This window comes from Vicia villosa, linkage group LG6 (assembly GCF_029867415.1).
Source record: "Vicia villosa cultivar HV-30 ecotype Madison, WI linkage group LG6, Vvil1.0, whole genome shotgun sequence".
NCBI classification, from domain to species: domain Eukaryota; kingdom Viridiplantae; phylum Streptophyta; class Magnoliopsida; order Fabales; family Fabaceae; genus Vicia; species Vicia villosa.
The window spans coordinates 154,963,373-154,990,082 of NC_081185.1; the positions used below are offsets into that span (position 1 = coordinate 154,963,373).

General features: G+C 32.8%; 3 protein-coding genes and 1 long non-coding RNA gene across 4 annotated transcripts; all 4 read left to right on the top strand.

Annotated features, from left to right (window-relative positions):
* Positions 1–4,724: 4,724 nt before the first annotated feature.
* Positions 4,725–5,648, top strand: LOC131612866 (uncharacterized). Its single transcript, XR_009287490.1, has 3 exons — positions 4,725–5,004; positions 5,204–5,396; positions 5,489–5,648. It is a non-coding gene; the product is annotated as an uncharacterized LOC131612866 (long non-coding RNA).
* Positions 5,649–5,656: 8 nt separating this feature from the next.
* Positions 5,657–9,932, top strand: LOC131615054 (acireductone dioxygenase-like). The gene is made up of 9 exons (XM_058886569.1): positions 5,657–5,677; positions 5,757–5,871; positions 6,107–6,189; positions 7,336–7,395; positions 7,569–7,784; positions 7,961–8,091; positions 8,221–8,575; positions 9,184–9,336; positions 9,639–9,932. The coding sequence occupies exons 1-7, from the start codon at positions 5,657–5,659 to the stop codon at positions 8,276–8,278; spliced, it is 684 nt and encodes a 227-aa protein (XP_058742552.1). The 3' UTR covers positions 8,279–8,575; positions 9,184–9,336; positions 9,639–9,932.
* Positions 9,933–17,992: 8,060 nt separating this feature from the next.
* LOC131610653 (hydroxycinnamoyltransferase-like) lies at positions 17,993–19,826 on the top strand. Its single transcript, XM_058882658.1, has 2 exons — positions 17,993–18,681; positions 18,814–19,826. The coding sequence occupies exons 1-2, from the start codon at positions 18,250–18,252 to the stop codon at positions 19,687–19,689; spliced, it is 1,308 nt and encodes a 435-aa protein (XP_058738641.1). The 5' UTR covers positions 17,993–18,249; the 3' UTR covers positions 19,690–19,826.
* Positions 19,827–19,943: 117 nt separating this feature from the next.
* On the top strand, positions 19,944–22,673 carry LOC131610656 (perakine reductase-like). Its single transcript, XM_058882661.1, has 7 exons — positions 19,944–20,679; positions 20,770–20,937; positions 21,033–21,236; positions 21,333–21,505; positions 21,623–21,719; positions 21,820–21,973; positions 22,099–22,673. The coding sequence occupies exons 1-7, from the start codon at positions 20,620–20,622 to the stop codon at positions 22,275–22,277; spliced, it is 1,035 nt and encodes a 344-aa protein (XP_058738644.1). The 5' UTR covers positions 19,944–20,619; the 3' UTR covers positions 22,278–22,673.
* The last annotated feature ends 4,037 nt before the right edge of the window (positions 22,674–26,710 follow it).

The following is a 26,710-nucleotide window of genomic DNA, read 5'->3' on the forward strand; positions in this document are numbered from 1 at the left end:
TTTGCTGCAGCGCATTCAACATTGAATCCTAAGTGGCAAAGCTGGCATTTCAACACTATTCTCACTAAGTACTACACATTTGTGCATGGAATTCAAATTCTTGCAGGAGTACTCAGGTCTCCCATAAAATCTGTCCATATGCTCTTTAGATGTCGTCAAAATCTCTGACGTCAACAGCTGTGAAAGAATCTTGGTGCATATTACAAACATCCACTATAAAAAGATAAGTAATCGCTGCTGGTTTTACTAACTAATTGCAGAAGACTGTTGTCATTTGATTAAATACATATTTGATGCGTGTTTTGATGCTATTATGTTATACTAAAAGAATGCATCATATTAATATTATCTTTGCTCTTCGTAACTGATAGAGTTTAGTAGTGAATCCTGCACACGAGAAATATGTGACTAAGCTGATTTTTTCAAACAAGTCGGCTACACTAGTAATATAATATAGTAGAGTGATTTTAGAAACATCAAGTAACTGAAAATTTTATGTAATCATTTGGAAAAAAATGGAGGCAACGAAGTAGTGAAGGGAATTCTAGTGACAAGAAAGCAACATAGGTGCACTATGGAAGCATGCAACTAAAATGTCATGAGATGGACAATGTGTTTCAAATTGCATTTGTTGTTTTCACAGGATTGGATTTTGTGTATTATTCTACCTTTGTAAGTTAAACTATCTTCCCCTTTTCTTAAATATTGTTTAAAGTTTAATATTAGTTTTGTCCCATAAGAATGTCATATGAAATGGAGCATGACAGAAATGGCCTAGTGATGAAAAAAAGATAAATTTGACAATGAATTGGACTGAGGCAGAGTATAATTTGATTCTTACAAATCTCTAAATGTTCTTTGATTTTGTGCTTTGCAGAATCTATCAAGAATGGATGTAGATCAGAATGGAGAATGAAAACTTTATAATGTTGTCCCAAATCTTTTAGTTTTAAAAATACATTAGATGCGGATTTATCTGCGGTTTCAAACTTTCCTACCGATTGAAAATTGACTTACAAAATGATTCCCAGAATGGAACTCGTATCACACCGTCATGAAAAGATAAGTGATTCTTACTCTTTTTTTTAACTGATTGCAATTGACTATTGTTTGCTACGCTTTCTATGCATCCTATCTCGTTACGCTTGCAATGTCTAGTGGACGTAATCTTTAGTTAGCTGCAAGTTGTATCTTTGTTTTGTAGTAATAGTACAATGCTTATTATTTAGTTATAAGGTGTATAATTGTGTACAATGCTTATTATTTAGTTATAAGGCAAATTATTAACTAGATTTGTCTGCCATTTCCAGAGTCCAAGTAATTCGGTAATTCAATTGGGCGTGTTTGTTCTTGTTGCTGACATAGATTGCTAGAAGATTGAGATGAAAAGGAGAGATGAATTTGGTTGGTTGAGAAGGTTATTGTTTGTTCTCTTATCCAACACTGCTACCTATTGTGTATCTCTCAGTTTTTTTATCCTGTTGCACTTATATTTTCTGATGAATGTGGTGCTTAGTTTTATCTTAGTGTACAACATTTAAGTGTTCTCTTTCTATCTTAATCATGTGCAATATTAACCATGTGAAAACATTAATGTGTTTTTTTACAGAACATTAATGTGTTAGTATTCACAATTTAGTAAACAATACAAAAATGAATCTAGCATGTTTAAAATTATTGAAAATGTCGAATAATTGTTTTCACTTTTCACTGTTTCTGATAATGCATTCTCCATGGGTCTGAAGGCACTCAGTTAGAAATTTAAAATGAACACAAATTTTAGAAAGTGAAAACTAAAAAAAATGTTTTTTATAAGTAAACAAGCCCTTAGTGTTTGGATGTGATAGTGTTATATGGTGCTACGTGTATAAGCGACTCTTTAGTTCAGATTCATTTTCAGATACAAATACAAATTGTAAGATGTATGGGCATATTTTGTGGTTCAACGCATAAGGGGTTGTTTGTGTGAATATCTATTTTGAGTTCTTCTTCACTCAATACATACCATTTAATGATTTATGTATAAACTGTTTCTATAACTAAATAGCTTAAGAAAAGTTCTTCAGGGAAGCAATGTCGCATAGTTCATGTTTGTTAGCTGGGACAAAGAATTACTTACTATATTTTTTAGAGATTAATTTTCATGAAACTGACAAATTGATTTTTGATACTAGTTTGAATGTATTTTGCTGATGTGGTATGTGCATAATAAATTCCTATCACGTACAGGTTGTGCCTAATTATGATAAGGTGGAACCAAATGCTGCTAAGAAGTTCAAGATAAGATAATATGTGATTTAAGTCTATAACTTTGGAGTTCATGTGTTGATTCTAATTTTGAATCTATATACTTGCTTGCAGATTTTAAATATTTGGTTGTTGAGGGAACTAGATATGAAGATACAAGATCCTCCCAAAAATATCATTGTTGTTGTTTTTTAGAAATTCTCGAAGATAGTAATATATACTTTTAACATCAATTTAGCATTTTAGAATTTTCAAGTTGTTGTTGTATATATCATCAATTATATATATGTAGATTTTTGTATATGTAAATTTGATGCTATATATATGTAGAATTTTTAAGTTATTGTTATATATATTAAAGCTATCAAATTTGGTGCAAAATATGGTGAAAATTTATTAAATATTGGCAGGGCTTTTGTAAGTAAAAATAAGTATTATATTATAAAAATTTCGTGTATATTAGACAGCGCTTAAAGAGAAAAGCGTTGTCTGAAGTGGGGAAAAGCGTTGCCTAAAGGGGGGAATAGACAGCGCTTTCTTAAAAGCGGTGTCTAAAGTGATGCCTAAAAGATGACGAAAAACGTTGTCTAATGCAAAAGCGCTGCTAAAGGGGTACTAACAAAAGCACTATCTAATGCAAAAGCGCTGCTAAAGCGGTACTGACAAAAGCGCTGTCTAATGTAAAAGCGTTGTCTAAAGTGGACATATAGTAACGCTTTTAAAGTCAAAAGCTGCCTAAAGGGGACATATAGCTGCGCTTTTGAATTAATCCAAAGTGTTGCCTTTATTTATAGCAGCACTGGTTTAGGCAGCGCTTTAAAGTGCTGCTAAAGGCCAAAAAAAGCGCTGTCTATGTGCTTGTTTGGCATAGTGTCCAATTTGACGCGAAATAAACTAACACTTCAGCCTCCAAGAGCGAGCAACATGCAATGTTTAACCTTTCAATGTGATTTAAGCATCACTCTTTAAAAGCAACCAACAAATATGTGGTTTTCTACTATGAATTACGAAGCTCTGATTTTCGCGTTGCACATGGCAATACGTAGACACAAGATTTTAAAATCATGGTGAGCACAATATTAAAAAACTTAAATAAAATTTTCTTTCTTTTCTTTTCGCATAATAAATCAGAAGATCACAAGTAAACATTACACTAATACTCATTTGCAAAACTAACTAAATGGTTTCTGTTAAATACAACAGATGTGAAGGGTGCTAATACCTTCCCCTTGCATAACTGACTCTCGAACCACATTGGTTGTGACGACTATTTTCTTTTCTTTTGTGGGTTTTATCGATATTTTCCCTTTCCTTTGGAATAAATATAGTTTGGCAAAGACTCTGTTGTATTTTAAGTGTTCTTTACGCTTGGGTATTTTTCGTGTCGCGACAGTAGTAAGCAGCACCACTCTAACCATTTTGATCTAAATGTGTTAGTGCAAATTGTAATTGAAGAATATATTGTATGTTGTCGTTGAAGAACCACTGATGTAGATCGTCCCACAAGTCTTTTATTGTATCATAATAGGTTATGGTGGAACGAAGAGATGATTCAATAAATTAAATAATCTAGGCTACAAGCATGAAATTAAGACTCCATCAATCTTCGATCTCGCTTGCACCAACAATTGGTTATGTCACAATCTCGTTCAAGAAATCCAATTTATGCTTTACACGAAATGTATTATGCATATTGATTTCCCATTCTTGATAATTGTCTCTCTTAAAAGTTGCTGGCTAAATATTCACGCTAGGATTATCTTCGATCTCGCTTGCACCAACAATTGGTTATGTCACAATCTCGTTCAAGAAATCCAATTTATACTTTACACGAAATGCATTATACATATTGATTTCCCATTCTTGATAATTGTCTCCCTTAAAAGTTGTTGGCTAAATATTCAGGCTAGGATTATCTAAAGGATACAATAGTACAACAATGATAATTGAGAGCAATCCTCTTATTCCCTTTATCACCATTAGTTGTATGCTTATTTGTATTTTCTCATCATAATCATTTTCAAAATAGTATTCTTATTAAGACCGGTAGAAAACTAAAGGAAAAGAAAAAAAAAACTAAGTATCAATTTAGGTTTTTTAAAATTTTAAACCCGCTACTGATACCAAAATGAAAGAATATGAGGTAATTGCTTAATTTTTTATTCACTCTCAAAAAGATATATACAATAAATTTCCTAAACTACCTACATAAGGATTAAGAAATATTAATGAGATAATTATTGAGATATGCTATCTATGATATAAGAAAAGTCTACCATTTGAGCAATTCTTAGGCTATCCACATCAGCTTCTGTCTTCTCATAATTCCACATCAGCTTCTTCAAAATTCACTTCTTCCTTCATTATAATTGGACGGTTACTAACTATCCTCTTCCTCTTCCAAAACCGTTCCTCCTCTTCTTCCAATTTCCAAATCTTTTCTCTTTCTCTTTGTGTCTGTCCACCGTGATTGTAAGACCTAACGACGCGCCTCAGGCAGAAAAATATAATCTCTTCATCTCCATTTAATTTTTGATCTAATCCTCAAGAACTCCCCGCTCTTCTTTCACGACCTTTCATCTGTGCAACATAGCATGATGTTGCAATGTTATTTCAATCACCTTCACAAACTCCACTGTGAATAATATTCATCATCGTCATCAACAACCTCGACAATGCCCGCAACAATAACTCGGCGACATCAAGATACTGCATCCGTAGCTTCTGCTAAGGTTTTCTTCGAAGAACGTTTCGAAGGTAGCTATCCATTTCCTTCATCTCAATTTTATTTTATTAGATCGCGAACCTTCGATTTTGGATTTTGAATTTATGTTTGTGCATTGTGATTTGTTGAATTTGATATTGAATTTTCATGATAGGTGTTTTTACAATGTGTTTTTGAATCTCGATCTGAACGATTATGTTTTAATTTGATATGAAGTATCGTTTTTTGCAGTAGATCTGCGAATGTGATAAAGAAGGATGTTCCATGTGAGACTGGCCAACTTACACATGTTTACACATTCATCATCCGTCCTGATGCAACCTACAGCATCCTGATAGATAATATTCAGAAGCAAACCGGTAGCCTCTACACTGATTGGAATCTTCTTCCTGCAAAGAAAATTAAGGATCCTGAGGCTAAGAAGGTACCTTTTCCACCTACTCTAATAATTTAATTGTCTGATTCCTATTTGTGTTGTGTACTCATAATTTCCAATTGTAATCTGTCCAATCACAGCCAAAAGATTGGGATGACAAAGAGTTTATTCTTGATCCCGAGGATAAGAAACCAGAGGGATACGATGACATCCCTAAAGAGGTTGCAGACCCTGATGCCAAAAAGGTTTGTTGTTTCCTATTGTTGTGTTTATTTGTCTCTCATTATGTTAGCTCTTTGTGTTTTTACATGGCTTTTGATTTCAGAACTGTGTATATAATTTTGTGAATTTTGATTTGACATGAGATAGGTTATAATATAGTATATTCAATTCAATTTAATTGTATAGTATACTACAGATTCATATACCACCACATTGAACCAATGTTTCAATGAGGCTGCTGCTGCTGACTTTCCTGTTTGGGAAAGAATTGGGGCTGTTGTGAGACTCTGCTATGGCATCAGTGAGAATTGTGATGATATCGTGATGCTAAAGTGTGGAACTTTGTAGATACCCTTTTGTTTACTTTTATGAAAAATGAATCTTTAGCTAATTGGGTTAGATATAAAAGGAAAAGTTTATGTTTTCCTTTTTGATTGAATCAATGTTTTTCCAAATTGGAAAATTCTTACTTTGTTTATGGAGATTATTTGGTGTATTTGCATCAATTTGGTTTTTAATGAGTGGTTTTGTTTCAGGGATTTATGGTGCCATGGCTGTTGCGGGGAGTTTTATATGTTCGATTACCGGAATTGAATATCTTGGAGGGTTTATACTTGATGTAAGTTCTTTTGGCTATGCAAATGATGATAACGTTGTGATTTTGTTGTTTGAGTAGAGATAAAAATGTGAAATTTGTAAGTTTCTCTTTGTTCTCTATGTAAGCTATCAGATGGAGGTCAGCACCTCTTACAGGTTGAGGCGCTACCCCTTCATAGAGCTGATCCCGCTGGCACTTTTGACACGCCTTTTTGGTTCGGACGAGGCATACTATTAGAAACTTATTGATAACTATGACATACCGCGAAAGCTCAATTCTGCAACATGCTAACTTTGATTACTTAAAGGGATACACAGACTACTTGGTCTTTAGGATGCTTTAGCTTATTTTACTTTGTAAAATGAACATGTTACGTTACAAGTTTCGATACAACATTGGTCCCTTATCTTTTCCAGTTATTTGATTTGTTTTTTTACTATGGTCCCTATATTTTTCTACTATGGTCCCTATATTTTTTTACTATGGTCCCTAAGCAGATTCGTTCATTTTATTTTGTCAGGTGCAGACCTTTTGATGATCCATCCATCAAAACTAAGATTGATCTGCTTGATAAAGAGATCAGCAAGAAGAATCAAGCTCGATTTCAGACCTATGAAAGATGCTCTACAATTAGAAAATAGATGAGAAAATATGTGAAACATTGGTAACAAGTTTTAGAGGCAGTGGAAGAAAGGTTTGTTTGTATTTTCATTCCTAATCATTCTTTCATTATGTATGTATGATGAAACATGAATTTGTGCTTCACAACCAAAGACCAAAGTTAAAAAAGATTTGACTATGTTAACTAAAAATATGTCATTCTGTAGTTGATCTTTTACTAACTGGGATAAGAGTGTAGTGCTGAGAGTTGTAAAATGGCAAACACGATGACGCCAATTTTCATCTTTTAATAAAATGTTTTTGTGAATATTTTTCGTTAATAATTTTAATGATGGTGTTATTTTTCTCCCGCTAATTAGGTTGGAAACAACCGAGTTGGCACCTCCCTGATGCACAGATTTTGGGATTCAACAATGGCCTTATCATGCCTTTTTGGTATCAAGAGGAGGCCAATGTTGAATTTTGACCTACCCAAGTTAGTGATCATAATTTTTTCTAAGTGTTCCAGTTTTGCTAATTAGTCATTCATTTTTCTGTTTTTGGCAGGAGATAACAATTACGGTGATGACAGGATCTGTACGCTCATGGTCAGCTTTGGCTGCAAAGGCATCACATTATGGGTAGAGTTTGTTATTAGGTAGTTAGAGTTTGTTATGAGGTAGTTAGTTAGTTAATTTCTAAATTTTTATCAAACTCTAGAGTCTGTTACATATTATAAAAATTACAAAAAAACTACCTCTATTCATATGTACATTTGTAGTAATTTTAATTTAGCGTAGAAAGTTGAAAACTATGAAGAGAAGTTGAAGAACTTCTATACTGAGCACATTCATGAGGATGAAGAGATTCGTTATTGTATGGAGGGGAGTGGTTACTTTGATATTCGAGACAAAGGCGATCGCTGGATTCATATTTCAATCAAGGTTGGTGATCTTATCATCTTACCAGCCGGAATCTACCACCGGTTTACGCTTGACACACCTAACTATGTGAAGGTAATCATAATTCCTTTGATTAAGGCTTCATTTATGATATGTGCTCAAAACTTAAGCAGTGATGTTGTAACTTTTAAGATTGCTCAAAACTTAAAATTGATAAAGATTAAAGGCTTTATATTGGTGGATTAGATTTAATTGTTTTATTATATGGATATGTATGTGGTTATGTGCAGTTGATGAGGTTGTTTAGGGGGGAGTCAGTGTGGACAGCTTATAATGGACCACAGGAAGATAACCCTGCTAGAAAGGAATACATTAAGGGCATCTTCATCTTCACTGAGAAAACCGGCTCTATAAAAAACTGGTATTTTGAATAATAAGGCATTCACCAAATTTCTCTATTCAATTGATTTAGTGTCATCTTTGTTTCAGACTTGGTTGTAAGATAGTACTAAATGTGTGATTATTTTATCTTTTGGTTTTGGTTTTTCAGCCTGGTCCAAGAGACAATACAATTCAGTGTTTTATTAAAAGAGAATGGCTTAAATTGACTTATCAAAGAGAAATTTTTTGATATGGTATATCAAAGTAGTGATAAAGCATGTATATATGGTCTCTCGCAACCAAAGAATGAGCCAAACTGTTTATATTTAGCTGAAGGTTCGGGAGGTATGATTGTTTGGGATAGCGGGATGGGAAAATGTTCCTTTTCGTCCCGCTTAGCTTTGCATCGGTTGAGGATTAATACAATCGATTTCATCTTAAATTTCTCAAGCGAGGAACCTATTGAAGTGCTGCCAGAACCTTGCGCCATCAACAGCTTTGATATTGATTGAAATAATCCATTGGTAAGTGTGGGCAACTAATATTGTATTATGTTGTTTAAAACTAATTTGGTGGTATTTTCTTTTAGTAGTTCATTATTTTTTCAACAAACAAACTTGCCAAATGGTCTGTCTTTCAATCAATTACTATCAATAAAAGAATGATAAACAAAAATGAGAATCTCCTTCTGTAGTTGTTATTGTTATTTTTGTGTGGTTTCTATATAATCCGATTACGAAGGGATAATATTATATGTATTATTTGCATGTGATTTCTCATACACTCATGTAAACATCACCCTTTCTCTTTTATATACTTGCTTTCGATTCTTTTGCCCGATATGTTATAAATGGAAATGTGTGTGAAATAAAATATCTGAACTTTATTGGAAATTGAATGTACAGCTCATTATGTGTAGAGCATAAGCCCTTTTGAAACTTCTCTTTTATATACTCAGAAGCCCTTTAGAAATTAAAATCCTTAAATAATTTACCATTTCTCTAAAATTTTATTGAATGTGTCCTTTTTTCTTTACATGGACACGAAGATATGTGGTTGTATCAGCAATGTTTGAAAGAGATTCTATTTCCCTAATATACATTATCTTTCTTGATGACATATTTGCTTGCAGCAGGTCCTTTGGGACTGGTGTGAAGAGCTTCGGATACGGCAGGTTATGTTATTTAGACACCGGCTAGCTTGATGTATATGGTTGCTGAGATAATGTGACGGTCATTGAATCCGAATGGAATCGTCCCTGTTTCAAATAATGTCTGAACTGAGTGTATGTGTTTATGAGTTTTATATGAGTTTTTCCTTTGGAATGTATCTGTTGTATATGTATGTTTTTGACTTGTGCATAGAATCTCTGCACTGATTTTGGACAATTTAGTATATTTGGATATTTTCGAGAATGAATGGAGCTGCTTTAGGATTGAATTGGTGAAATAAGTTTGATGTTTTGTTCTGTTATAAATGAATGAATACGATTTACAGTGTATCTTTGATAGATTGTGTAGATTGAAGTGATATTGACATGGTCTTTATAATTTCAATATGATGTTGATATGGTTTTGTTTATAATAGTGCAGAGCGGTTCAGCTGGGTCTGGAAATGTTTCCGCAGGATTCTCGGTTTGATTTTTGCGCTGCAGCTTGACTTCTCGGTTCAGCTGGGTCCGGCATTTTGGCTGTGATATGCAGATATTGAAAGTTTTAACAATAGATCAAATGAAAATGTTATCATCAATGAATATCCAAAATGGCAATGGCCTGCAAATTTTCCAGAGAATAGTGGGAATTAATTATTCAATATTACTAACTCATCAATAAAGTTTCTTCTCTAGCCAAAGCTAATGTCTTGGTAACTAAAAAACCCTATTCTGTACGTTCTTTATTTTACTATCACTATTTTGAATGTTGCTTAATTTTTAACTATTTATTGATCAGTGTATTTGATGTAGAATTTCGGGTGAGATGGACAGTTTCTTGACTTTACCCGAAAGCAATCTATATATTAAAGATGATTTCGACAGTCCATACTAAACTTATGATATGATTAAGAATCTTATGGAATCCATACTCAATGATAATGATGATGATAATTATGATGATGATGATTCTGATGATGAATTCCTTATGGATTATTTTATGCAAGAGCCTGTGCCGGATCAACCTTACCATCTTTATCTCAGTGATGATGATGATGAACTTGGAAGGTTTGGTCTGGGACCTGATGACTCAATGCCATTACTTGAGGTGCATTTACTGTAGAATTATTTTGAATATCAACCTCCTTGCGATGATTGTCCCGTAATCGGATCGGTTCCTGATATGATGGAGATGGAGATATTTTTCAGTACTTGACAGTTCCAAGATAGGAATGATGCATATAAGAATGATGCAAGTGTGCAAGTTTTTTTTTTTTATGGTATTCGTGCATTAATTTTCAAAACAAAATCTGATGGAGATAATTTTCTTTATGTGTGAATTAATTTTCTTTATGAAATTCATGCAATGATGCAAGTGTGCCACTTCTTTTTTCCACTATGAAAAATGTTGCTGCTTAATGGATTTGTTCACTATGCACTATGGTTGATTAGGTTACTTGATCAAGTTTGAATATTTTAATTTACTTGATTTGAAATAACATAAATGAAAAGAGTAATCTGGTGCTTTAATTGTGTTTTATATCATATTTAAAAAAAATTATTATTACACGTTTTAAGTTACCATTAATTTTATATATTATATTAATTTTTACAAAACATTAATTACACTAAAGTGAGTATTAATAAGAGTATTGAAACTGAAAATCATATTTGTTTGAATATTCTTATTTCTTTCTTATTTATAAAATTTAAACTTTTAATGGGACAAGTTCATCAATGGTCTATATATTTATTTATATATATAATATAAAATAATTGAATATTAAAATTAAAATTTTAACAGGATCAATTCTATCCAAATACGAAATAATATAGTACGGATACATATGAATACTTATATGGTACACGTATATGGTACTCATATTAACACATTTAATTAAATATTAAATAATAACAAGATTAAGTTTCCTATTGATTTAAATATTTTTATAGCTAATTCCATAATATATTTAATTTGTAAATTGATTTTAATCAATTAATATTAACGGGAACATGAAGTTAGTGATCAAAATATTGAATAGTTATGAAAAAATTAAATTACTGATCAAAATATTGAATTTTAATGGAAACATAAAGTTACTCGTCAAAATATTGAATAATAACGGAAACATGAATTTACTAATAACCGGAACATGAAGTTACTGATAAACTATTTAATATTAACAAGATCATGAAGTTACTGATTAAATTATTAATATTAGCGGAAACATGAAGTTACTAATAAAAATATTGAATATTAACGGGAACATGAAGTTACTTATCAAAATATTGAATATTAACAGGAACATGAAGTTACTGTTCAAAATGTTAATATTAACGGGAACATGAAGTTCCTGTTCAAAATGTTAATATTAACGGGAACATGAGGTTACTGATCAAAATATTGAATAATAACGGAAACATGAATTTACTAATAACGGGAACATGAAGTTACTTATAAAAATATTGAATATTAACATGAACATGAAGTTACTGATCAAAATATTAAATTGTTTTTAATATTAGTATTTTTATAATTTTACTCATTTTAACCAAAGTTTAGTCTTTTACTAATACCTTTTGGGCCTATTAATCCTACTCTATTAACCAAAGAAACAAAATTAGGTTACCAACTCTCTTTTGGACATGGAGCTTACCATCTAAGACGCAAACTATTATATCATCTTATTAACTTATTTATTTTAACCTAATCCTGGGCCCAAACTGTTAAAAAAAAAAATCTTTTACAAACATATTTTATTAATATATTAACCTATCCCCACAAAATTTAATTTTCCCTATCATCTTTAATTTTCCTCAACCACAATGCGCGAACACGACGGGTACCCGTGCGAAAGCACGGGTAAGACACTAGTTAAAATACAAGAGATATTCTAGTACCTAATGCTCTAAGCTAATGACATGATAACTACACTTGTTATTATTACTAATTACATGCTAAACAAACAATTACAAATTTAACACAATATCCCATCCGTATACCTAATTGTGTATATCTTAATTATTTGTATTACAAAATCAATAAATGCATAATATGGACATTTTAACAACATCTACCTTCTACTAATTGCGAGCCTAGCCAACCACATTATCAATCCGAATTGAAGAATTATCCTCAAAGGACGTGCACCAACTTAGTTGTTATAGCTACACAATGTCAATGTCAATGTCGATTAACTTGGACAAAGATGGTAGTGGTATGTAATATGTATGATCTAAAGTGATTCCTTTAACTTAAAGTTGGTTTCGAAATTATGGTGTACCATACCATTCCGTCAATTTTATGATGAATTTGGAATAAAAACACATTGTATTAGCAAAAATACTAAGAGAGAATTGGTTAAGACAAACTAAATTGTTACATAGCTGATTTGAGAAGCAACACACTTGGAAAAATAAACGGTGGACAAACTTGAGAAAACTACAAAATTTAGTATATCACTAAACTATTGCACTAATAAATAAATAAACTATTCTTATATGGTTATCATTCTTCACGTTCCATAATATACGGCTAATCTAACAATTTAATAGTGATTAAAAAATAATATAAATATTTCATTAAACCCCAGGTTCAAATTGGTAGCCGTAAAGATATTCTATTACAGAAACACACAAATTGAAGAGTAATAAATAATTAAACGATAAACAATTATGTATGTGATACCATCTCCTCCCTTGTTTATTTCTATATATTTTATTTTAGATTTATGATAATAATATAAATACATTAATATTTTATGAGGTTAATATAATGAATTTTTATTTATACAACTTTTTTTTAATTTATCAGCCATTTAATATGTGATATATTGGAATAAAATAATATTTTTAAAACATTATCATTATCAAATATGAGCGCTTTTAGTGCGATTTTCGGTCGTGGATCTCCGGTTGTTGCTGAATTCATGACGGCTATTATTGTAATTGAAAAGGCCAGGCAACTAAACTGGTCTAAGTTATAGATTGAAAAGATTTAAGGTTAGCGGTGAAGGTTTTTGCGAATGTTCACTCGGTGCCTTGGATTCTCAAATCTCGTTGACTTACGTGTTAGGCGTATACTCTTAGAATTAAATTTACGATATCACATATCTTTAAAGAGGCCAATTTTTGTGCTGATACCCTAGCTAATATTGGATTTAATGACTAAAGCTTCACTTGGTATAATTTTGTGCATAGAGATATTTTCCCAGATTACTTGTTAGACAAGGAGGATACCCCTGGGCTTAGACTTTGTTCAAGGTTTTGATTTGGTCCCCCTCTTTTGTCTCTTGTATCTCTTTTTGTTGGATAATTAATATAATCCCTGGTTTAAAAAAATGAATGTATTTTCTATTAATCAATATAAATAAAAGAAAATATTAACAGATATTCCCTTCCTCTATCTGTGTTGGCAACTAGTCTAATGACAAAACTTAAAAACACTCTCTTCGAACTTCCTCATAGATACAATGAAAACCCCAAAGTACTTCTATATTTTAGATATGTATATTCAAAATATTCGAAGTCACCTTTTTTTAAGAAAGGAGTGACTTCAGAGATACATATTCGAAATAACCTAATTTTTGTTTTTGTTGTTGGAGTTTTTCGGATATGTATATGCGAAATAAACTAATATATTTATTAAAAAAATTAAAATCAAGGCGAACCAGTACAATTAATAGTATAATTAATTGTATTAATCAAAATATATAATTAAATATATATCATTAAAATCAAGATAGCATAATAATATTAGAATAATAAATATTTAAATCAACTTATTATTTTTATATAAAAATTAATTAAAGAAAAAAAGATAATATAAATTAAAAATTATAATATTAATAGAGAATATTTTTAACATAATAATTTCATTAATTATAATGAATAATGTTGTAGTCATTTAAAAAAATAATTACTTTTACTTTGTGACAAATAAATTATTAAAAAATTAAAATTTTATTTAATCTCTTTATTCATTTTTTTTAATAAGCAATTTGGACCAAGTGGGTTTCGAACGTGAGACCTCGAGAGGAGCACACTCTCAAGGCCCAAGCGATTCACCGCTAGACCACACACACGCACTTCTATTTAAGTTATTATTTATTAATAATAACTCAATTTAATTATATTATAACTATATTATAAATAAATATTTTTTAAGAATAAAATCGAAAGAAATTTGAGATTTTGGTTAATTCAGATATACATATGAATTAACCAATATCTCAAATTTATGCATATCAGAATTAACCAAAATCTTAAATTGTTTGAGAATTTTTTAATGCACCCATATACCTACTCACAGATGGGTGAAAACCCCAAAATACCCCTATATTTCGGATATGAATCTCCGAAGACACTTTTTAAAAAAAAAATGTGACTTCTCATATGCACATCTGAAGTCACCCAATATTTAGTGTTGTAATTTTTCAAATATCCATATCCGAAAAAATTCAATATTTGTTAAAAAATTAATATCAACGTGAATCAATTATATTAATAGTATAATTAATTGTATTAATTAAAATATATTATTAAATATATATCATTTTAATCAAGATATATAATTAAATACATATCATTTTTATCAAGATATATAATTAATTAAATATTTAAATCAACAAATTATTCTTATATAAATTAATTTAAAAAAATAATATAAATTAAAATTTATAATGCTTATAAAATAATATTTTTAAGATGATAATTTCATTAATTAACAACATTACTCTAATATTATTTTTATTGATTAAAGGGTTTTTCATTGCATCTTTCGTACAAAAGAGTTCAAGTTTCTTCGAAACACACCAAATACATAATATTGTAGTCATTTAAAAAATAATTACTTTTATAATTTTAAAAAAATTGTGACAAATAAATTATTGTAAAATTAAAATTTTATTTAATCTTTTTATTCCTTATTTATAACAATTTATATTTAAATTATTCTTTATTAATAATAATTCTCTCTAATTATATTATAAATAAATATTTTTTCAAAATAAAAAATTTAAAATATTAGGATACTTCGGATATGCATATCCAAATTAATCAATATTCTAATTTATTTTAGTAAATTTTTTTCCAGATATACTGAAATTTTAAAATTATTAATTCGAGCAACAAATACTATATCAAAAATATTTTTTTATCTCATCTGATTTATTGTATAACTAACACCCCAAATATAAGTAGTTTTTGCTATCCACCATCAACAAACTTTTTTTTTTTATTGTAAAATCGTATTAATAAATAAGTGAAAAAAATTTAGGAGAGTACAAATAGGAACACCAATTACAAGGAAAGCCAATACAAATCAAGTAAATTTAAACAATAAACAATCAAAGAACAAGCACAAAAGATGAAAAAACTGATATCAACTTAAGAGAAAGATATGAACATCAATGAACCACACACATAACACATTGAATCAAGATCCTCTCCATTTCCCATCATCTTCATTTCTTCAATTACCATAGTTTGAGAAACATAGATATAATAGTATGACATTAGATAGATTTAATGATTTATTATACACTTGAAAATATTTGAAAACTATAGTAATGGAGAGGATCTTATCTCCAACACATTACCGCTTAACAGGAACCAGACTAGATCTTAAACACCAAACCCACCAAATACAATACACACAACTCCAAAAATCAATAAGCACAAGTAAAACATGTAGGAACTTTTGATCTGCGGTTGATTCAAACACATGATAGGATTCTGAAATCAGTTGAAGAAGGAGGAAAACTTCATCTAACTTTAGACATGTCAACGGGACGGAGCGGATTTAGAGAAATACTTGCATGGATACGAACCTAAATCTATATTTTTAGACACAACCAATCAAAAATGAGAAAATTGACATTTGTTAAAAATTTAATTTCTTTTTTAATTGCTATCATGGGGGTGGTTGGTTTAATGGAGGAGAGAGAAAATTATATTTTAATTTTTTAATTAATAAAAATATATGATTGGTTCATTGGTTGTTTGTAGATCTATGTGTTAGAGTTGTGTCAATATAAGAATTTTCCGCGGATTTAAGCATCACTATCTCCGCCCCTGACTCCTATCAGGGATAAAAAATGACCATTCACCCCGCCTCCAATGAAGAATGGATTTCGTGCCCCGCACCAACTCGGAAAAACTATAATTTTTTTAATAAGTATTTTTTCCATAACGACAAAAATAATAATTAAACTAAATATTTATTTCATTTTAATATTAATGATAATATTTGATTATTTTTATTTAATCTATATTTTCTAAAAAATGAATAATAATTCTAATCCATTTGTTATCTTAAAAAAAATGATAAAATAAATTTAATAAATTAAGATGGGAATAGGGGTAGATGCGGAACTAGTACTAACATCCTCCGTCTCTATTATTAGAAATTAAGGATTTTCCTCATTTCAGAGGAGTGACGGTCAAGTTTGCCGGGGTAGATTTTTTTCCATAACTAATTTATAACATCAACTTTTCAAATATTTTTAAACATCACCTTCAAGAGAAATACTAGCAACACTCTCTTTTGAACACTCTTTCAAATACTCTTTCAAACACTTTCTCTCTTATTAGTTGAAATATGTGTGGGTCTTAGTATTTTATGTGGGACCTATTTTCAAAGTGAAGGGCCCATTAAACCAATAAAAAAGTGGGTGCTTGAGAGAATGTTCAAAAGAGAGTGTTGTTAGCACTCTTCTCACCTTCAAAATTAGACACTATAAATTCGCTTGTAAACTATTAACTATTCTTTTCAATCTCTAATATAAAAAAGAGTTAATAGTAGTTTACCCCCGTAATATGAGCGTGTTTTGGTTTACCCCACCGTTGCCAAATGCAGGTTTTGGCAACAGTTTTTTTGAAAAAATCGTTGCCAAAAGATAGGGAGGGGGAAAAGCAAAATTCGCTAACATTACATGGGTGAACTACTATTAACCCTGTAAAAAAATATTTAATTTCTTGAATATTTAAATATTAAAACTAAATGTAAATTATATATATTGTGTATTCAATAAATTTAAAAAATAAATTTTCTAATATAGTAATAAATACCACAATACTATTTTAATACTCCATCCGTTTTTTATTATAAGTCGTTTTAGACTTTTCACACAGTTTAAGAAAAATAATAAATGTTGTATGAAAACGAGAAATTATGAAGATTTTTACAAAATTATCCTTCATTAATGACATATGGAAGATAAATTTATATAATTGAAATGAGAGAGAATAATAAATATTTAAAGATATAATAGGAAAAATAGCATTAATTATTCATTGGAATTGTAAAACGACTTATATTTAAATGCAAATATTTTTTGCAAAATGATTTATAATAAAAAACGGAGGGAGTAGATGATAACTGTATAGCTTTGACTGTAGTACTTGTGCTTTCCTAATCCTTATGGTTTGAATGGTAGATACTTTGTTTTCTAGTGCAAAATACTTAGTCATTCATGCATATCGTTAACCGCATATCTTTGACTATTCTATCACAAATAAATGCATAATAATAAAGACATCTTAACAACACATCTACATTAATTAATCCACTAATCTTAATGCCATGAAAGTTCTAGTAGTCGACAAAGAAAATAGCCAATGGAAACGTGTAATCACCATCACTAAACCAAACAAGACACATGCATGTGAACATAATTAGCTAAAAGTTGAAACTTAACATTATTGATAACTTGTTTGAAACTTGAAACTAGTAATGATGGAGAGTATAGGTCCACAGCCTTAAATAAAACCACCAACCTTCACCTTCTCATCTTAAATGCCTAACCGTCTCCTCTCAAATAACCTCCCTAACCACCCTCCATTTTTGTGCCATCTGTTCTACTGTACAACACCACTTGACGTTTGTTATAAATAGGTAACAAAATATTTATGAAGCTATGTACTAGTACTTGTTCATTTAAGAAACATAGAAACTTGTTTTGAGATTGTTCTTTTTTTTTTCTCTCTCCCAACATTATAACCATATTCTTGTCTTTGAGCTAGGCAAATTAGATTAAGGAACCAAGCATGTCAGATTCTAAGGTAACACTTGATTCTAAACTAACTGTTGTATCAAGCAGGCCCGTGAAATCGGGTGTGAACCATAGGTTGTCGGGTGTGGACCATGGTATGGGTTATCATACGCTGCATTTGATATTTTACTACAAGAATGAAGGAAAGTGGTTTGAGTCATTTGAATTGGATCCGTTGAGGGAATCATTGTCGGAGGTTTTGTCTATATACCCGACAGTAACAGGTCGGTTGGGCCGAGTGAAGGAAGATGGTGGTGATTGGGAGGTTAGGTGTAATGATGCAGGTGTTCGGGTCATAAAGGCTAATGTCGATAGTACTATTGAAAAATGGCTATCATCGTCTGCAGGTGGCTCCGATGAGGTCCAGCTTATCGCTTGGGATGATATGCCTCTTGATACGAGTACTTGGTCTCCTTTCCGAATTCAGGTAATACATTTTATTTCATCACTTAACATAGTTAAGTCATCTGATTAGTTGATAGCTGTGTAGAAACATCTGATTTTGATTGTATCAGAGTGTTTTACTCGTGATGATGTTGCATGTTATGTTATGTTGCAGATAAATAGCTTCAAAGAAGGTGGAATTGCAATTGGAGTTAGTTGCACTCACATGATATCTGATCTAACATTCTTATCATCTTTCTTCAAATCATGGTCCCAAATTCACCGTCACGTGATTCCCATTTCTCAACCACCTTTCTACACTCCGATTTCAATCAGTTCTTTACCAAACAACAATAACAACATGAGTCCGAATTCGGGACCAAAACCACAAACAAACATAACCTCTGCCACTTTCAAATTCTCAAGTTCAATCATAAAACAGTTGACCTCAAAATGTTCCGGGGCCACAGCTTTTGATGTCCTCGCAGCTTTGTTTTGGACTCGTGTTACTCTTTTGAAAGACTCTAAACAAAATCACTCTTTATCAATCTGTCAAGACTTCAGAAAGCTTATCAAACCGAATCTTCCAGTTGGTTATTTCGGAAACGCGTTACATTTTTCAAAATTTTCGCTAAATTTCGACGAAACAAAGAATGGAAAAAAATTAGAAGACATAGCAAGTCTAATACACATGCACATGAATGATGTTACTGAGAAAGAAATTTGGTCTTCTATAGAATCTTTCGAGTCACAAAAGGACTCAACGCCGAGATGTGTGTATGGTTCTTCGGAGTTAACATGTGTTTGCATGGAAGAGGAAGAGACAGAAGGATTGTTGTATGAATCAATGTTTGGTGATAATGAAAAACCAGCTCATGTTTCATGTCGTGTTGGGAATGTTGGTGGTGAAGGTTTGATTATGGTGATGCCATCTTCAGAAGGAGGGTTTGCAAGAAATGTGATAGTGATGTTGCAGAATGAAGAGGTTGATAAACTATGCGAGGATGAAGAAATATTGAAGCTTGAACCAACGATTATACTTTCTGGTTGAAATAATTAATTACTTGTGATTAAAATTATTATTCAATCTATTTCAAAATTGGTGTTATTTATTTTAAAATAAATGTTATCCTCATGTAGAAATCGTTAGTATTTTTTCAATTATGTTATTGATTTTTATTTTGTAAACTATTTTGAACACATTAATGAGGACAATTTATTATTTTTATTTTTATCATAAATTGTTTTGATATTTTAACATGTATCAAGAAATGTAATTGTTGTGGTAAAAAAAAAGAGAAATTATAATGAATTTTATAAAATTGTTAAAATTAATGGTATACATGAGAAAGATAAATTAAAGGAATTAATAAAAGAGGGAATGATAAATATTTAAGGTGTATTAAAAAATATATTAATTTTAATATGTGATTAAAATATTGAAAACAAAAGAAAATAAAATAAAGAGTTAGAGTTAAGCTAGATTTTTCAAAACAAAAGAAAATAAATAACACACTTGGCCAACATAAGAAAAAAAAAGTTATATTGAAATTTCCTAAACATATATTTTTTATATGTTGATATTATTATATTCTTTACTACAATTCAATTTTTGAGCTCAAATTCTCTTTTCAAAAGTTTTTGGTGCTTAAGAGTATTGTTATTTATTAAATAAAAATTCATGCAAGCTAGACTTGGAAGATTCACAAAATCAAGACATAACTCAAGGTTCAACTAACAATTTAATATTAAGTCAACATTTGCTTCATAACATAAAGATATATATAATTATCACTTTGACGAATATTAAAGTTATAAAGATAAACTTGTTTATTATGGAATCTTTATACAATACTAGTATAGTAGTTAGGTAGCGTTTTCACCTCTACCAATGCCAACCAGCACATTCTTGAAGAGTAATAAGGAATAGAGAAAAAGAATTAGTGTTGAAAATTTGTAGTGGAACTGAGAAACACAGAAAATGGGAGATACTAAAACTATTCATATTCCTCGAGTGAAGCTTGGAAGCCAAGGCCTTGAAGTAAACAAACACTGTTGAATTTGAAATCAATCACACTTTCTTGTTCATGTGAATATCATTAGTAATGTTTTCTTGTTTTTGTTGTTGCAGGTCTCTAAACTGGGATATGGATGCATGGGCCTAAGTGGAATATACAATGATGCTGTTCCAGAAGATGTTGCTATATCTTTGATCAAACATTGTTTCACCAAAGGAGTCACTTTCTTCGATACATCAGATGTTTATGGACCGCATGTTAATGAAGTTTTGGTCGGAAAGGTACTACTACAAACAAACTTCAACTTGGTAAACATGTCTTTTTTGTTTTAACATAAACAGAAGATGTAACAGAAACATTTTAATAACTCTCTCAGGCACTAAAGGATTTTCCAAGAGATCAAATTCAGATTGCTACAAAATTTGGGATTGTTAAAATGGAATCTGATAAAGTTTTTGTAAACGGAAGTCCTGAGTATGTTCGATCTTGTTGTGAGGGTAGTCTTCAACGTCTTGGGGTGGAGTACATAGATCTGTATTATCAGCACCGTGTTGATACCGCGGTTCCCATTGAGGATACTGTGAGTAGTAACTAATGCAATGTTTTTCTCTATTCTTCAAATTTCTTAGATAGTAATGTTTTTGGTTTGGTGTTTTGATTTTGAATCAATTCACAGATGGGAGAGTTGAAAAAGCTGGTTGAAGAGGGAAAGATTAAGTATGTAGGATTATCTGAGGCTAGTGCTGATACAATCCGAAGGGCACATGCTGTTCATCCTATTACTGCTGTTCAAATGGAATGGTCCCTTTGGACTCGTGAGATTGAGCCGGATATTGTACCCCTTTGCAGGTATCTTCGATCGACCAATAGCCTCTGATACCATATTTCTTCTTGACTTAATGCTTTTTGTTATGCTGCGTGATTCTTCTTTAACTGATTTTGGTTGTTTGGTGTCAACTCTTTTAGGGAACTTGGTATTGGATTAGTACCATACAGTCCCCTTGGCCGTGGATTTTTCGGAGGCAGGGTTATCACGGAAAGTCTACCAGCAAACAGTCTTTTGGTATGGACTCTCACAAATGCTTATACTAGTAAATAAGCTTAAATGAGTAAATCCAAACATGTCCTTATTCATTGTTCGCCAACATCTCGATTTTCACCAGACAATGGAACCAAGGTTACAAGGACAGAATTTGGACAAGAACAAGGTGTTTTATTTTCGGATGGAAAAGTTGGCAGAGAATCACGGATGTACATCTTCACAACTTGCTCTCGCGTGGATTCTTCATCAAGGAGACGATGTAGTGCCAATCCCGGGTAAGTAATTTTCCATTTTGTGACCTCGACAATTTAAGTACTTATGAAACTTACTCGCGCGTTACTGAACCTTTTGTTGTTGCGAGTATAACAATTTTGTAATTTCTCATATCTTATACTTGTAGGAACAACCAAGATAAAAAATCTTGAAAGTAATATCGGTTCGTTTAAAGTGAAACTCAACGAAGATGATTTGAAGGAGATTGAAGAAGCTGTGCCAATATCAGAGGTGGCAGGGAATCGAACAACCGATGCTTTTGTTCAATGTTCATGGAAGTTTGCTAATACTCCAACAAAAGCATAACTTGATGCCTGTTTTGCATATCAGTCTGTTGAGATTCAAGTTTTTAGTTGTGAGATATTGGATCGAACTCTAGTATTGTCGAAGGGTAGTTTTTTGGTTCGACAGTTCGACAGAGTTAAGCATGAAGTCGAAGGATTGTTCACATGCTGGTGTCGAATTGTGTATGCTGTAGTCGAAGATGGGTCTAGCATGCAGATGTCGAAGATGCTAGGGTTGTTAGCATGTTAAATTAGGTTTTAGTGTTTAAACCCTAATTTGTTAAGTTAGCTTGTTTATTAAGTTGGCTTGTGTAATGGGTCTTGCTGAAAAAGCCCATTAGTTAGTATGTTAGGTTTTATTATAAATAGCATACTAGTCTCTCATCATTGCTAAGCTGCAAATCCTAATTTAGGGTGAGAGAGGTTATTTGTTATTCTTGTAAACTTGTAATCTTGTTTTAAGAGAAAGTAAAAGAATAGCAGTTATAACCAATTTTTGTGTTCCTCTTCTTCCTTGTTTTATACTTTGTTCTTGGCATTGAATTCACAACAAATTGGTGCGGTGAGCGTGGAGAAGATGCCTTCAACAAAGTATGAGATTGAAAAGTTCACCGGAGTGAATGATTTCGGTCTGTGGCGCTTGAAGATGAAAGCCCTACTGGTTCAGCAGGGTTGTTTGGAAGCGTTGAAGGGAGAGACAACCATGAATGCAGAATTGACGGCAGCGGAGAAGACGAATATGATCGAGAAAGCACACAGCGCAATTTTGTTGAGCCTTGGTGATAAGGTTCTCCGGCAGGTATCAAAGGAGACAACGGCATCAGGGTTATGGGTGAAACTTGAAAGTTTGTATATGACCAAATCGCTGGTAAATCGACTCTACCTGAAGCAAGCTTTGTATTCATTCAAGATGATTGAAGACAAAGTATTGGCTGAGCAGTTGGATATGTTCAACAAGCTGATTCTTGATCTTGAAAATATTGATGTGAAGATCGATGATGAAGATCAAGCGCTGTTACTATTGTGTTCTTTGCCTCGATCACATGCTCACTTCAAAGAAACTCTCTTGTATGGAAGGGAGTCCCTGACGTTTGAAGAAGTTCAATCAGCCTTGTACTCTAAGGACTTGAATGAACGAAAGGAGCATAAACCTTCGACTGTTGGCGAAGGTTTGGCCGTTAAAGGAAAACTCTTACGAAAGGATGGTAAGTTCGACAAGAAGAAAGGCAAAAGCCAGTCGAAGACTTACAGTGGCGAAGCATCTGGCATTCGATGCTACCATTGTAAGAAGGAGGGTCACACAAGAAAGGTGTGCCCTGAACGCTTGAAATATCATGGAGGTAAGGATAATGGCAACGCTGCCATTGTTCAAGATGATTTCGAATCATCTGATGTTCTTGTGGTTTCAAGCAGTGACTCTAAGAAGGAGTGGATTATGGATTCAGGTTGCACTTGGCACATGACTCCAAACAAAGACTTGTTCGAGGAATTATGTGATCAAGATGGTGGATCAGTATTGCTGGGAAACAACAAGGCTTGCAAAATTGCAGGTGTTGGATCTGTGAGATTCAAGCTCCATGATGAGTCAATAAGGTTGTTGACTGAAGTCAGGTATGTTCCTGATTTGAAGAGAAATCTGCTTTCTCTTGGTGAATTCGACAAGAAAGGATATGTTTTCCAAGGAGAGAAAAGTATCCTAAGAGTCATGAAGGGTTCGAAGGAAGTCTTGAGAGGCGTGAAGAAACAAGGCTTGTATACCCTTGAGGCTGAAGTTGTAAGTGGTTCGACAAATGTTGCATCCACGAAACCTTTGTCGAAAACAGAAATCTGGCACATGAGATTGGGCCATGTCAGTGAAAGGGGTCTGGTCGAATTAGGGAAACAAAATCTGCTTGGTGGAGACAAAGTCGAAAAGCTGAAGTTTTGTGAACCCTGTGTACTTGGAAAATCTTGCAGAGTGAAGTTCAACAAAGGCAAACAAAGAACACATGGATCCCTTGATTACATCCATGCTGATCTTTGGGGGCCTGCAAGGTGTCCATCACATTCAGAAGCAAGGTATTTTCTATCCATAGTAGATGATTATTCCAGAAAATTATGGGTATTCATCCAGAAGACTAAGGATGAAACTTTTGAGAATTTCAAAAGTTGGAAGACTCTGGTTGAAAATCAGACTGGCAGAAAGGTCAAGAGGTTGAGAACCGACAATGGCCTTGAATTTTGCAATGAGGCATTCGACAGTTTTTGTGCTGCCTCTAGTATTGCAAGGCATAGAACTACTGCAGGTACTCCACAGCAAAATGGTTTGGCTGAAAGGTTTAATCGAACTATTTTGGAGAGAGTCAGATGCATGGTGACTAGTGCGGGGTTAACAAAGGTGTTCTGGGCTGAGGCTGTTTCGACAGCAACATATCTGATAAACAGATGTCCTTCGACAGCGTTAGATATGAAGACACCTGAAGAAGTTTGGTCGGGACATCCACCAGATCTCGACAAACTGAGAGTATTTGGCTGCGTAGCCTATGCTCACATTAGGCAAGACACGGTCGAACCTAGAGCTCTGAAATGCATGTTCATGGGATACCCTGAAGGAGTCAAAGCTTATAGGCTATGGTGCCTAGAGCCAGGTCACAGGAGGTGTATCACCAGTCGAGATGTAGTTTTCAATGAAGCTGAAATGGCTTTTAAGAAAACTGATGATGTTGGTCGAAGTACAGAAACATCTGACGAAGAGCTGGAACAGGTAGAGATTCCTGTTGAGGTGGAGCATGTTGATGCTGAATTGCATATCCCAGATGAAGTCGAAGAAGAAGCAGAAGATGCTGAAGTTGAGGAAACTGACGATGACTACCTATTGTCGAGAGATAGGTCGAGAAGAGTCATTAAGCCACCTCAGAGACTTGGATATGCAGATCTTATAGCTTATGCCTTAATCTCTGCAAGTGAGGTTCTAGACGAAGAACCTAGAGACTATAAGGAAGTTATGAGGAGTCGAAATAAGACTGAATGGATGAAGGCCATGGATGATGAGATGAAATCTCTTCATGATAATCATACTTGGGAACTGATCAAGAAACCTGTTGGGGCAAGGTTAGTCAGCTGTAAATGGATTTTCAAAGTTAAGGAAGGAATTGAAGGAGTGACGTCGAAAAGATACAAGGCAAGGTTAGTTGCAAGGGGTTTCACTCAGAAAGAAGGTGTCGACTTCAATGATGTGTTTTCTCCTGTTGTGAAGCATAGGTCCATTCGAATGTTACTTGCCATGGTGGCACAGTTCGATCTTGAACTGGAACAGATGGATGTGAAGACTGCGTTCTTGTATGGTGATCTAGATGAAACGATCCTGATGAGGCAACCTGAAGGGTATGTCGAAAAGGGGAAGGAAGATTATGTGTGCAAGTTAAAGAGATCTTTGTATGGGCTGAAACAATCTCCTCGACAGTGGAATAGGAGATTCGACAAGTTTATGGCACGCATAAGTTTCATTAGAAGCCAGTTCGACCACTGCGTTTACTTCAGATTTCGACCTGGTAATTCATTTGTTATTTTGTTGCTTTATGTGGATGATATTCTCATAGCAAGCAACAATGTTGAAGATGTGATGAGGGTCAAGGCTGAACTCAATAAGGAGTTCGATATGAAGGATCTGGGAGCTGCTTCCAGGATTCTTGGAATTGACATTCGAAGAGATAGAAAGAAGTCGAAGTTATGTCTATCTCAAGAGGCATATCTACGGAAGATTCTTGAAAAGTTTGGTATGTCGAATTCGAAGCCAGTTGTGACTCCAACAAACCCTCAATTCAAGCTGAGTATTGATCAGTGTCCCAGTACTGATGTCGAAAGAGCCTATATGAATAGCATCCCATATGCTAATATAGTTGGTTCTTTGATGTATGCTATGGTCTGTACTAGACCCGACATAGCATACGCAGTAAGTCTTGTAAGCAGGTACATGGCGAATCCTGGAAAGGCTCACTGGCAAGCATTGAAGTGGATTCTAAGGTATATAAATGGATCTCTAAACAGAGTCTTAATTTATGGTGGAGCCTTGGGTGAAGATAGTAAAGCAGCAATAGAAGGATATGTCGACTCTGATTATGCAGGTTGTATGGATTCTAGAAAGTCTATTTCTGGATATGTTTTCACTATGTTTGGTACAACAATTAGTTGGAAAGCAACTCTTCAGAAGGTTGTTGCTCTATCAACCACTGAAGCGGAATATATTGCTCTCACTGAAGCTGTGAAAGAAGCATTGTGGCTTGAAGGTTTTGCGAAGGAGCTGAAACTTCAAGGTCGAGGTATCACTGTTAAATGTGATAGTCAAAGTGCAATACACCTGTCAAAGAATTCAGCCTATCATGAGCGAACTAAGCACATTGATGTGAGGCTGCATTTCGTCAGAGGAGTAATCGAGCGTAGAGAAGTCCAAGTGCTGAAGGTTTCGACTGAAGACAA